Source organism: Populus nigra, chromosome 13 (genome assembly GCF_951802175.1).
Source record: "Populus nigra chromosome 13, ddPopNigr1.1, whole genome shotgun sequence".
Lineage (NCBI taxonomy): Eukaryota > Viridiplantae > Streptophyta > Magnoliopsida > Malpighiales > Salicaceae > Populus > Populus nigra.
Genome location: NC_084864.1, coordinates 11627258 through 11641762, shown reverse-complemented (window position 1 = coordinate 11641762; position 14505 = coordinate 11627258). Strand labels below are relative to the sequence as shown.

Below are 14505 nucleotides of genomic sequence, written 5' to 3'. Positions count from 1 at the left end.
TTTTATTATTTTTCACTCTTTTCTTCAAAGTTTCTATTTCTGTGATGGTATGGTGAACTATCAAGCCAAAGCCCTCCTTTGTATGTATATATGGAAAAGTGTGATGTGGGTCTCGTACTTTTAGAGGGGTGGTTTTGCGAAACAGAAGTGGTTTTAGAGCTGTTTTCTGTCGATCTGTGATTGGTGAAGAGTCTAGCTGTTGGTTGACGTGTCGTTCAGAGCCACAGGTTAATGGAAGAACAGTCTGTGCACAATCTTGTCACCCATGGCGTGGAAACCTCCCTGCTTCTATTTTTTATTCTTGGTTGTTTTAATGACGGCGATCCTTCTACCTCTGTAAACTTCTTATTGCCCCCTTTGCTTTTCACGTTTGGTCACACATCTCAATAATGCTTGTGTACCTATTTTCGTGTAATTTGCATGAAAAACAAAACTCGTTTAATATTATTTCTTACATACTTTTACTTATTTATCAACATACAATAGTGTAAAGGGATTCTTAAGTGTGGGGTCCACGTGGACCATCCTAAAAAACCTCATCCCCGTATATTAATTGTGGTATTAGCTAATGATCTGCATTATCGGTTTGTTTTTCAGAAATTACTCATTCAAATTTTATAAATTTTAAAATTATTGAAAATTTACATGATTATTAATTTTAAATTTTATAAAATTAGTTAAAATACGTACAAGTTAATCCGAATACCTCTATTAATCTAAAAACAAATAATAGTATCTATACAACCTGAAAAGTAGTTCACCTAGTCAGGTCTTGAGTTTGTTCTTTAATGGTCATAATTTCAAATCCCTCCAGGGCTACTGAAAGTTTACATGATCGTTAACATTAGAACTCATGAGATTAGTCAATATACACGCAAGCTGGTCCGAACATCCACGTTTAGTAAAAAAATAATGGTTTTTATACATTTTCAGTTGTTCTTTAAATAAAAATATCATTTCAATATTTTTAATTTAAAACACAAGTTGTATGGCAAATGTAACTGCAACTGGATCCCAAAACAAGCTTTAAATTTCAATAACTCGATGTTCAAAAAGGAGTTAACATTCAATACTGTTTAAATCATTGTATTTCAATGAAATAAAAAAAAAATCCTCCAAGTAAAATCCAATGAGTACTAAAATTATTCACATCATTTCAAATTACTGAACGAGATTTAATAATGGGTGAGGTGCCTCAAATGGCTTTATAATAAATCTTTAACGTGTGTGTGTATAAAAAAGTAAAATTAATTTTAATTTTAAACTTGCATATATCTAACAAAACTTTATACTTAATTTTAATTTAATTTAGAATTAAAAATGATGAAATTCAAACTCCTAAACACTTGTTTACAAAAACTATCATATTATATAACAAATCATTTTAAAATAAAAATAAGATCTCAATAATTGTTTTATATCAACTCTCTAGTAATGTAAAAAATAGGGTAAAAAAGGTTATTTATATTAAATAATAAAAATCATTAAAACATATTATTTCTCATATATAGTCTAATGAGATTTAAGACTTTTAATTAAAGAGAAAGTATATATTTTTAATCATCAAACTAATCCTCCTGATTCTTTTGCAAGTCGATCTAAATATATTCCTCAAATTAGTGAAAAATCGATTATATATATCATGATACGATACCAAATGAGCATAGGGTTTTTTCGGTTTATGTTCCCTTCCCTCTCTCTTTTTTCCCCTTGTAACATAGATTAATTCACTTCAAACCCTAATGGAACCTGGGGAATCTCTCTTGGAGTTATTGCACCTAGCTGAAGTGGAATATTAACATATATTTATAGCACCATATATAAGAACCTGGCCAATCTTCTTCTTCTTCGTTTAGAGAAGCAAAAAAGCAAAACCAGACAGAAATAGAAAAAAAAATGCTGATTTTGCAACCAAATTGGCTCTCTTTTCACAAATATTTGATATGATGCCTAATATCTACCACTCTTGAGTCGATTTCTCAGTTTGAAGATGATCTGCTCTGCTATGGCCTTCTCTTCTTCTCGAAATGCTTTAATGTGATTAGGTCCAGGCTGTGTACACAGTCAAGCTATCTCAAATGGCTCTCCCTTCTGCATATATAAAAAATTAAATTAAAAAAAGAGCTAGAAAATGCAATGAAACAAACAGTGTCTAATTAAATTGTTTGAAGATAGTAGAAACATCATCATTAAAACTCTGATCAAATCAAACCTTCTTTATGAACACTCGACGACCACTTAAATGTACTTTAAGCCCTCCATTATCCACAAGGTAATATTAAATCAGTAATTTTTTTTTATATTTAAAACAACCTTAATTAGGGGGTTTAACGTAAGCCAGACACATAATCGGTGGTTCAGACCACGTGCGAAAAGGTGAAATGACTTGATTTTGTTGTTTTTGCCGAAGAATATGAAGAAGAGGACTAACGAATGCAACGGACAAAACTGTCGGGGCCCGGGTAGATTTTTATCGCCAGCGTTTGATGTGATACGCTTCAACACTACAATCTTGTCCTTGCTGACCTAATTGCTCCCTTGTTTTGTACGGCACTAACACGCGCTCATTTCTCCCTCTATATATATATATATATATACTGGCTGTTTTTCCATGCCATGCGCAAGGGAATTTTTCAAAATCAATTTTGTTATAATTAAAATAAATATTTGCAAGAAAGATAGATATTTTGAATTTTATATATATATATATATATATATATATATATATATGGGGGTGGGGGTGGGGGTGGGGGGTTTGATAACGTGTCCTACGTATAGCGTATCTCGTATATATACATGGGCTGATCTGATGGATGTAGTTTAAAGTTTAAACGTACACGCTTTAACCGCCTATTAATAAGCGGGGCAGCTACTCTCCCACGTGTTATTTCTTATGGTAGTAAATGCAAGTCGCTGCTGTCATTGTCCTCATGAAGACAACAAGACACCGGTCCGCGTTACTTGAAAATTTAATTTTTTTTAATTTAAATTTAAATATTTAAATATTTTAAGATTATTTTAATAGATTAATGTTAAAAATAATTTTTAAAAAATAAAAAATATATTATTTTGATATATTTTTGATAAAAAACTTTAAAAAACAACATTTGACAATATTATTTTTAATATTAGTCTACCAAAATTATCTAATTATAAAAAAAAATTTATTTTAATATATTTTTAGGTATAAATATTAAGATAATAATATATTAAATTAATTCAGGTTAATTATGATTATATTGAATTCTTTTAAATCCAACAATTTCGTTCTTTTCGGATGATTCTAATCCTAGTCTATCATGTACTGACTGTTTGGGAGTTGAGAACTTTCATCTGATTCAAACTTGATCATGCCTGGGATAGACCCCAACACTTGGGAGGTGGGAGTTGGGACCCAGTTCCTATGTGAGCTAAGGTGTTCTGAATCAGATTTAAGTTCTTAAAGGGCTCTTTCATATATATCGGTTTTTAGAATAGGAAAAAAACGATATGAAAGAGCCCTTTAACAACTCAATTGGAATTATAGTTTGATGGTTTAAGTTTCACTCATGATGTGTGATTTAGGCTAAACACACGGATAAAATTTTCCTGGCTATCAAGTGTACAAGTGAGTGATTTGTCTCATACGTATGTGTAAGATGGTTTCTGTGAATCCAGAGCTGCCATGGAAGGGTCTGTGTCAATGAAAAGAAAATGTCAAGATTTCAATAATGTTTGCTCTTTTAAGATGCTTTAAGCATTGACCATGAGGAACCATCATATGCGTTGTCTATTCTCACAGGGAGAGCAGCTCAGTGAATGAAATTGTTAGAAAAGGAGTTCATAATCATAGAGAAACAAATTAAGTCTTCCAGAACTTCTTGCATGCCTCTTGGATGTAATTAAGCAATTACATAGTAGGTGTCTCTTTATGAGCAACCAAGAGCACAAATTTCAAAGCATCCACCCTGGAATGAACCCATGAACTTGCTGGGCGGCATGTGTTGCAGTTATCTGGTCTGAACCAACAGAATTATAGCTGTTTTCACAATATGAATAAACAGAAAGGAGATTAGGATAGCCGTCGAATTAATGAATCAATATTCTGGACACAGGCCTAGTCTAGTTGATCTGAGTACACATCAGATGAAAGGAATTGAGATATCTTGAGAAGTTGAATGTTTACCCTATTTGCAAAGTGGGATTGCATTCTAAATGCTGGAATAGCCCCTGAGACTCTGCATGCTGATGGCCATAGGACATACTTTGCTGATCATCACCTTCCCATGATGGTCGGAGGTTATTTCTTGCACTGATTTCATCCAGCTGCCGAACATTAGAAAACAGCAGGCAAACCACATTAGCTGACAAACATGAGTATATCAGCAAATTAGTATGTTTAGAAAGAACGTATACAGAATTTATTGTGCAATAGAATTGAATTTGTTGCAAAATTCGAAAAAATTGAGTATGCTAGCCAGCATTTTACTACAGGGAAAAAATGAAAACAAGGAGAGTGAGAACAAAGAAAAACAGGAAACTCCTGAACTTATACACGGTTTTTTTTACTTTTTCCCACTTTTAGAATGCAAGAAGAAATACTTGTAGCTTTTGAAAACATTCATGAAATGATGAACAATGCTATTTCTTAATCATGAGAAGCAGTAAGGCGTTTGGTTCTATGGGTCTCGGTAGATGGATTCTTTATAATATCCTGATTAGCATGAGAGATACAGGGCCTTTAAGAAAATTTAAGAATAACTCATGACAACCTTGCAGAAAACAAATTTCTATATACCTGGGGCTAGCAAGTCACCACCAACAAGTCTAGCCTCTCATACAGTATAAAATCAGTTTGGATATAACAAGGTGAAATATTACCTTTATTGTCAAAGCTCTGTTTGCTTCCAGCAACATATGTTCCTGTACTCAAAATACTTTTCAGTTAGCATTGGAAGTAACATAAAGTGAGTTGCACTAATTATACACTAACTGTCACTTTCATATACCTTATTTTGAAGATCACCAAGTTGGTCGAGCATATACTGGGTCTGCAGAGTGGCATGGAATGATAATAATATCAACAAACACAATGTAGAAGAGCTAGTATTTTCTTTTCAGCAAATAAACATTAAGAAACAAGATACACAAAGCACTATATATAAATTCTCCATGCTTTTCTCAAAAGATAAGATCAGCAGGCTCTTAGCCTATGAAAGCCAAGCCAAGAGACAATCTCATAGTCTATCATTTTGTACAGTAAACTCACAGCCGATTGTAATTGCAGAACTATATGGGAGGATTCTATCAGCCCGTCCTAGCAGGAGCTGCAGAATCAAGGAACCATTGATCTTTCCTAACAAAGACGGGAACATCAAATTCACTACTATACAGCTAGAACAGGCGGCACAAACAAATGGCTGAAAGAAAGATAGCCATTTTACGCCTATCTTAAGGCCGTAAAGGAAAACCAGGAAACGATAGGAAAGAAATAGCAACAGAAAGCTATAGCTCAACAATAACTGAATTAAGAAAAAAAAATCCTAATACAAGAATTAGTTTTGTCGCTAGAACACCTTGTTGCGTCTCTCTTCCAAGTACCCTTGTCTTGATTTGTAGTCCATGAAATTTTAACTTCATAGAACATGCATTAATGCTAGTAATTGATACCCAGAAAATCATCTTAATGTGAAATATGAAGTTGATATTTTTTCCTCGATGATAGAAAGAAAAATATAACAATAAGAATTTAGATTACCTTAGTTGACCGAACTTGCTTCAATGACGACTCCAAATGACGCTCGAGCTGCTCGAGCTCTTTTGTATTCAGAGGTCCAAGGTCCTCTCCAAGAAGGTTCCTGCAGTACAAAAGGAAATTTATCAAGTATAAGAAATCTGCATATATTTGATAACAAGGCAGCGTTCATTAAACTTTTACAGTTTGGCAAGAAACTTCAGCTTTAACCACATCTCCAGGTGCAGGGCTCAACTCAATAACTAAGAAATTAAAAGTTGCTAAATAATATCTCCCGGATGCTTGTTATTGTGGTTACCTCTGAGTTCTTTGTAGGATCTCAAATTTTGCTTTCACTTTCAGGTACTCCCTGTAGCTGCTCTGCAATCATAAACCCAAGTCATATGAAACTACAAACCAAGAATTATAACTGAAGTTATTAATTCTAACGCAAGTCATCTCATAAATGAACAAAACATGATATGTCTCAGGCTTGGTTAGAAAACCATAGCACCTATGAAGTCAGATATTAAGTAGAGCATAATGAACACTGAATCGTAATTCTTCTTCCTTTCTTAATTAATATACCTAACCTTTTTATATATTGTGGGAACAACAGCATAACCTTTCACCATCCATATAATCGAATCATTTTCTATATTGAATGAGCAGTCTCTTTCATTTGTGCCCGTTATGGTACAATAACCCAACTAAATTGTTGCACCAGTTTTTGAAGGATTTTCTAAATTTTAAAAGACCTGAATCTCCTTAAAAGAAAGCAAGATATACATGCCTCAAATTGATTTGTACGGAGCCAATGTAATTCAACTGATATTCTTCCTAGAGAGGTCCTACAGTAAAAACCTTCCTTTTACAACCAAAAGAACTATAAAACACTAATATATAATTAATAAAATAGACCAGGAAAAAAGGAACGAACACCTCGATTTCTAGTCAAAAGAACATTCAAGCCTATGCGATTTGGCAAAGCCTTAAAAAACTGAAAAAACAGACAGACTTTCTCTTTAACTCGTTTCTGATACAAAAATCCAAATAAATCTTCGTGTGGGTGGTACATTCTCTCTATAAAAGGTAAAGCCTAAAGCTCTACATATATACCTTTTGGCCAATAAAATTCCCACCTGAAAATAATGAGAAAATACTTCACTTTTATTTTTGTTAATTTCTTTCAATACATCATACAATTTGTATAGATGAGTATTTATAGCTAAGAAAATTTTTTAACTTTAGAGTTCATTAAATTTTGTAATTTACCTATGTAAATAATGAGAGCACAACCTGATGCGCATTTAATTTTGTGTTACCGTATGTTCAAAGTAGTCAAAGAGCAAAATTCTAATTAAAACCTCTCATTTAATATCGAAATGCTTCAAAGAATTATGTAAGATTATGAGAGAAGAATAATGAATACTCTGTACTTCATCTAAAAATGGCATTACACTGTAGTCATCTACATTGCTGTAAAAAGAATACAACTAAGCTTACCTCGAGCTCCTTGGCTGGTTTGTTGACTTCTTCTGCCCCATAGCTGCACTTCTGATACCTTTCCAGGGTCTTGAGCATGCTGTAAAAGGGAAAAGCATGAAATAAGTCTAACCAAACCACAGCCTGATTATTGGAAAATCAGATATGCAAAAATGATATTTGTTCTTTTTTCTAAAAACAAGATCATTATATTAATCAGGAGCTTACGCAAAAGGGTTTTAAGTGGTAACTGTTAAGCAAACATTCGTAATCTAACCATAACAATGGCAGTGAAGCCTTGTATAAAAAATAAAAGGCCTGTTTCAGCATCGATCTGGAAACCACATGTGTGTTATTTTGCCCTCTTTAAAATCTTGAATAAATATTTAATTTGGCTTTAACTATACTACTAGAAAAAAGCCATAACCCTTTTTTTCCTATTACCTAGCTAATTAATTTCCTACAAGAGATCGAGAGGTACAGTAAATTATAAGATCTGGTGATATTTTATCCATCCAATCATCGTGCAAGAATTTCTCCATGCCCTTCTACGCTGTGGAACAAATGAATGAATGTTCATATTGACCTCAAGATGTACATTTCTTTCTTTCCATCCCCATGATATATTCCATGAATGTGACAAATGCCAACCCTCGATCTACCACGAGAAGAGAGGCCTGGTTTAACCTACATATATGGTATTGATGCATGTAGGGAGTAATCCATATGAGTAGTACTGTCTACTGTATCATAAATATAGGGTTTTCATATGTATAAATATTTCGGGACAAACCTATGAACGTAATTTTATATAACATATTTTTCAATATGGTAATCTTGTATAAAAATAATAATTTATGCAAGGATATAATTGAAAAAACAAATATTTATTTAAAGTTACATTGTGGATTCCCTCAATATTTCTAAACGTAGTGTACTCATCGAACAATTTCAAAACTGGTTACACTAGGTCAATAACCAGTCAAAATCAATATTGAAACCCAACTTTGAAGTTACACAGTTTGATTGCTTTACGATTTTTATTTTTATTTTCATTTACAGCCTCCACATCTCTTGCGATGTGATCTTTAAGGTCTAAAAAAGTAAAATCAACTAAGTTTGAACTTCTTCTTCTTTTTTTTTTCAAATTTCCCATAAAAACTTTATAATTCTCAATTTTGGTATTTAAGACATCATGTCTCGAACTCCCATTCACAGTTCTGGTTCTATTCCGCAACCACGTCTTTCCAATTCAATTATTTGGCCATGTTTAAAACGTGAAAACAAAGTGACTTCTATCGTTTATTTCTCTCTCTTCTTTTTCCTTTTCTTTTTTGACCGGTGCACTAATTTTCATTGTAATTATCTCTACGAAGGCATTTGTTTTGGATACGTAAAAATATTTTATGGTTGAGAAAAAATTCACTTGAAAAATATGGATGTAGTGATGGTAATAATAAAGTGATAATAATATATTATGATGATAAAGTATTGATGGTAACAGTTAATGAATGTAGACGATAATAGTAGTGGTGATGATGGTGGTGGGGTGGCGGATTTTATAAAATTGATGAGTGGATTATTGTTTATAAATTTTTTTTTATGAAACTTCACAAGTTGAAATATTTTTTAATAAATGAATTAAATTTAAAAATTAATTATAAAGTATTTTAAGTTCATAGAATTTTTTGTAAAAATATTTTTTGAAAAAAAAAGATAAAAAAATTTAAAAAATATATTTGCTATTAGTGTCTCTTAATATAATGTTAAGTTGTTTGAGACAATCCTATTCAACTTTGCCTATTAATCTATAACATTATTAACCGGTACTTGCATTTGAATTTTGTTATTATTTTTAGTTAATTTTCATTTTAAGAAATAAAGATAATATATTTATATGTGGTAGTGTAGTAGTTTTTTAGGTGAAAAAACTTATCAAAACAAGTTTTTTAAAAGGGGATGTGATGATATCAAAAAAAAACTCCAAGTAGTTTAAGGGTAAGACTTATATATTGGATAATCAGTTAATCTTTTGGTTCTGACAATATAATTCATTCTTTTTAGTTAAAGTGGTTAGAGATAGGTGCCTGATATACCTACAAAAGATCATCTTTGGTGAATTTGATAATTCTCTAATGATTAAGTCAATGATTTTTTAAGAGAAAATCCAATAATATTATAAAGAGATACTTTAAAAATAAATATGCACTAGAGAATGGAGATTTTGAATTTTTTTGGTAAACTTGAGAAGTGAATTTTTAATAGAAAATACAATAATATTACAAAGAGATACACGAGAAATAAATATATAATAGAGAATGGAGATTCCAAACCTTTTGTTTAAAGAATTAATTATTTATTTATAGCCCATAAGTTTTTTTATGGAGAGGGGGGGTAAAGTGTAATATTGTCCTGATAGTATTAAAAAGAGAAAATATATTTGACATATGTATTAATGTTGATGGGAATTATCATTAATATATGTATTAATGAGGGAAAATATCTTAACATATGTATTAATGTGGATAAAAATATGGTAGGTTCTTAATGGATTTTACACATTATCTCTTGCACAACAATAATATCAATGGAAATAAAGTAGGTTCTTAGAAGATTTTTATACAATTAATGGGTATAAAGAGAGCATGATCTAAAATGTAATTGTGCATAAAGAAGATGGGCCCTTCTTTTGGCTGAGGCCAATAGAGTGTGGGTCTTTTCCTTAGCTGGGTCCAAGGAAGGTTGGGTTTTATGGTGGTTATTTGAGCTTTTAAATCTGGGTTTATTAATAGTTTTTCAAGTTTTTGTGATATTTATATGTAAAAACTTGTAAAAATAATTGGTACGAAGAGTTTGTTAATTTTTTTATATGAGAAGCGGTTTAAATCCTCGGTTAATATAACAAAGAGCCTATGTGTAGGGGTATGCTTCAGGAGGGTAAGGTGAAACCATAAAGAAATTCATCATTAGAAAAAATTTCTAATAGGTGGAGAAACTCAAGTAGGGTAAGCCTATATTTAGAAAATATTCTAAGAAGCTTGGAGAAGGGGGGGGATGAATTCTTATCGACGTCTATATTTAGATAATTTTAAAAGGGAAGAGAGGACATTCCCATGTTGATACCTATACTTAGAAATTTTTCTAACGGGCGGAGGGGAACCCAAGGGTGGTGCTATTGCACTAAGAACACCAAGTCAATCCATTTCTTGAAGAGTTATAATATTTATGGAAGTTTTTAAGAGATGAGGCCCCATGTTATAGGGCGTGAGAGCCTCCCACCGAAGAGAGACTAAATTTGAAAGTGAGAGATTCTCATCCGTGGAGATAGCATAAAGTATAAGAGCCTATTTAAAGAATTGTGTTGGTTCTCTAGGTTCTAGTTAGCCTTAGTGGTATATATTTGGTCATAGGATGAGGGTCTTGTTGCGTTGTTGAGGTTGACCATCTTAAGTTATCATAGAGGGTGGAGCTATCGCATTAGGAGGAACCGCTTCCAATGAGATTATGCAACCATACTAAAGAGAATCCTTTCCAAAGAAAGTATACAATTGCACTAGGAAAAACCCCTTTCAAAGATGTTATGCAATAGTATTAAAGAGAACCCTATCTAAAAACAATGTGTAATTACACCAAGAAAAATCCCTTTCAAGAAGAGTGTGCAAGAGTCCAGAAACTTCCATTTAAGATCTGTAGGTAGAAAATGTATTTCAGTGATAATTATTTTAATTTAAAAATAAATTTACATCCTATCAAGGATAATATATCCTGAGATGATTTATTGGACTTTAAGGAGTCTTCTGATCCATTATTTAGAGAGTGGTGCTATTGTACTAGAGAGACCCATGACCAATCCCTTTCAAGTGTGGGGATGCCACAAGTGCCAAGATTTGTTAAGGTAACAAAAGTTAATTTTTCCCCTGAGCAGCCAACACAGCCTAAGTGACAGGTTACATTTGGTTGATGAGCTATTGGAAGTTCAAATGAGCAAATATGCTCGTGATAATGAGTAGATTCATTAAGCGTTATAGCCCAAGTGTGTCATGATGTATGCCATGTAAAGACTTTGAAATGTCATTAGAAAAAAACTGATAGCTTTTTTATCACTTTTCCCACACACGACACTAATAATGATGCCTCAAAAAATCCAAGTAGCTTGGGGGCAAAGCTTATGTCTTGAATAATCAGATAATCTCCTGATTTTAGCAATATAATCCATTCTTTTTAGTCAAAGTGGCTGGAGGCTAGTGCCTAAAAAACAAATGACCCTTTCATCCTTGAGGATGCAATAAATATATAATAAATGCTATGAAATTAGAAGGGCTATTAGCTTTTAAATCAACAAGAAAGATTCATACCTAGTAGTGGAGATTGAGTGTGTTTTTTTATTATTAATATTATCTATTAGTAGAAGCATTTCACTAAATTTGAGCATGCTCCAATTGAGTGATTGTAACTAGTTTCTGAATTTCAATTTATAAAATTTATATATGAAATTTGTTTAAATTTTATACACCAAGTCTGAGTGTTCTCATTGAAGGGGATGCATTAACTTTGTATCTTATTTCCCTTCTTCTCCTTTCCCATTTTCTTTCCAAAGCTTTTGTATGTCCAAGTTCTAAATATGTGAATTTTGGATACTAAAAAGAATCTACTCCTTGAGATGATCAAGCCAAATAGCAAACATACTACAATCGATGATGATTACATTTTTATTTCACACATTGATTAACTTCTATGATCGATAATTGGGAAGAGGGTAATTAAGTTTTCTGTTATGTTAACTATCGTCAGTTATGAAAGTTTGAAATCTATTTGCCCTAGAGCTGGAGTTATAAGACAAAAACCCTAGCAAATGTCAGTTTTACATTCTTAATATCTATCTGATCTAGACTTTCTTGCCTATATAAGGAGAAGTTAATTAACAGCGACAAACACATACATGTTTGCACTCAAAGATTACAAGATTAATGATTGAAACACTTAAGAAGCTACAATGGATTGCTAATAAATGGCACTAAATTAATCCAACCTCGAAATATTATGATTTTAACCAAAGTTTCATTTTTAAGACAAAAAAAATGATAAATCAATTGATTACTAATCCCAATAAAAATATTAGAATACCCAAAACTCATGCTGCTAAGAGAATGTTTGGATGTTTCAGTTATTTTTTAAATTGTTTTAAAAAAATATTTTTTTTATTTTTAAAATTTTATTTTTAATATTAACATATTAAATCAATTTAAAAATAAAAACAAAAAAAAATATTTTTTTATAAGTCCCCGAATCCCCCGAACATTTCTCAAATCAATCATTCATTTGTTTTTTAGTTTAATTAATAATTAACCACAGTTTCTTTATTGAAACAAGTGCCTACGTGGATTTCTGTAAGAACCATGTAACAAGGGAGAAGTGCTTTTTATACCTAGCAGATAACAGTTGAATATGGCCAAGTAATTATAGGGCTTTTCACAGCTCGCAGCTCTCTCAAACGAATCCGAATTGCCTCATGGGTAAGAACAGGTTCCCAGGATAATCTACCCAACTTCATTTATTAGCATTTTTCAAAGCAAACTTTTTCTCAAAAAAAAAATGTTAAAAACAGAACTTAGAAGAACTGCCAGCTGCAGGATATATCAATCTCTTTTGTTCCTTTTTTTTTTTTTCAACTTGAGGGAAAGAGAAAACAGAATCAGTAACGAAGTTTTTTATCAAATAATTTCAAACTTCTTGAGAGGAAAAAAAACAATAACAAGAAGAAGAATTTTGTGCTACTAATGAATCTTTTTTCAAATAAATATTTATCAATTAGGTACTCTATAGCTCACCCAGAAGCAAACATCAATATTTCAATGATGAACAACAAAAAGACTTCAAATTTGATTCAGATCCCATGAAGAAACTATTGCACAGAGCAGATCAAACAAAAATATAATTGATTTGAGCATCACAAGGATTAGAACAAAAGTAAACAAAGAGTTAATGAAAACAACAAGAAAATTTCACAAACTAACACACTTCATCAAGTTCTTAACCGAAGTTACCATCAAAATTTAAAAGTGACCATTCCAATAGTCCCCAGAAAAAGTAAATGCTGAAAATTTGTTAGATAGAGAAAGATGTAAAGAAGCTTGCTTTGTGGGACAAGAATCACACGAAATATCAAGTCCATGAAAAAATCAAGATAGCTAATAAACGGATCCAACATATAATGAATCAAAAACGAAAAGGAAGAATGCATTGAAGATGGAGGTGAGAAGGAAAGGGAAAAAGGGTCATACTTAGATGTGCTACAAAACTCAAAGAGCTTGCCACGGTTGGAGAAGATGATGAGAGCAACCTCAGCTTCACAAAGGACAGATAGCTCATAAGCTTTCTTCAACAACCCATTTCTTCTCTTCGCAAACGTCACCTGCCTGTTTATCTTGTTCTCTATCCTCTTCAGCTCCACTCTACCTCTCCCCATACTCCTTAAATATTATTATACAACCCATAAAAAAAAAAAACAATCAGAAACCCTTCTTTCTTTGAAATTAATACATATATCTAAGTTTATGATATATTTACTTGTTATGTGTCCTAGCTAGAGCAGTCTTTCGTTTTCTTTTGAGTTTTTATTTTCCTCGTTTCTTGTTCTCCTCTTAAGAACAAGGAGGTGATTATTGCCTTTAAGAATCAGAACCTGGATAATAACAAAAAAAATTGTGAAAAAACAAGAGAAAGTTGGATATTTTGAAGAAACCCTAGAGAGAGAGAAAGACGCACCAATAATAGAGAACTACAGAGTTTGTAGAAAGAGAGAGTTATGTTTCAAGAATTGCTTTGGTTGTCTTTTCTTCTCTTTCTATATATATATATATAAATATAAGGTTTTCTGTAGAAATTAAATGCAGCTTAGGGTTATTTGTTTTTCTAGATAACCTTTAATACCATAATTAAATTTAATGCTTGTTTGTCTACGTAGTTAGCTTTGTTTTATATATATATTTTTTTTACGTAATTAATTACAGTTTAGTAACGTAGACAAACACGCACTAAGCATCTTCTAATTAGTATATGATCATTCACATCATTAAATTAGAAACCATAAAAATAATTCATGTCTGCAGAGTTTTATCTATACGCCACCCTCTCAACCATTATGCGGCTACGGATGTTTAGCAACGTGATAATTATTGTTTTTTAAAGTATTTTATATATTAAAATATATTAAATTAATATTTTTTTATTTTTAAAAAATAATTTTTAATATTAATATTTCAAAACAATCTGAATATATATAAAAAAATAAATTAAAATAAAAAAAT

At 31.7% G+C, this 14505-nt stretch overlaps 1 protein-coding gene across 1 annotated transcript; it reads right to left on the bottom strand.

Annotated features, from left to right (window-relative positions):
- Window positions 1-3798: 3798 nt before the first annotated feature.
- On the bottom strand, window positions 3799-13664 carry LOC133670488 (agamous-like MADS-box protein MADS2). The gene is made up of 8 exons (XM_062090990.1): window positions 13480-13664; window positions 7220-7298; window positions 6033-6094; window positions 5738-5837; window positions 4989-5030; window positions 4861-4902; window positions 4166-4305; window positions 3799-4018 (listed from the first exon to the last, which is right to left on the bottom strand). The coding sequence occupies exons 1-8, from the start codon at window positions 13662-13664 to the stop codon at window positions 3934-3936; spliced, it is 735 nt and encodes a 244-aa protein (XP_061946974.1). The 3' UTR covers window positions 3799-3933.
- Window positions 13665-14505: the final 841 nt, after the last annotated feature.

Coding starts and splice junctions, on each gene's coding strand:
- LOC133670488 (XM_062090990.1), bottom strand. CDS start 13,664: ATGGGGAGAGGTAGAGTGGAGCTGAAGAGGATAGAGAACAAGATAAAC. Junction 4,306..4,860: donor ACAGAGCTTTGACAATAAAG/GTAATATTTCAC, acceptor AATGTTCGGCAG/CTGGATGAAATCAGTGCAAG. Junction 4,019..4,165: donor AATCCCACTTTGCAAATAGG/GTAAACATTCAA, acceptor TTGTGAAAACAG/CTATAATTCTGTTGGTTCAG.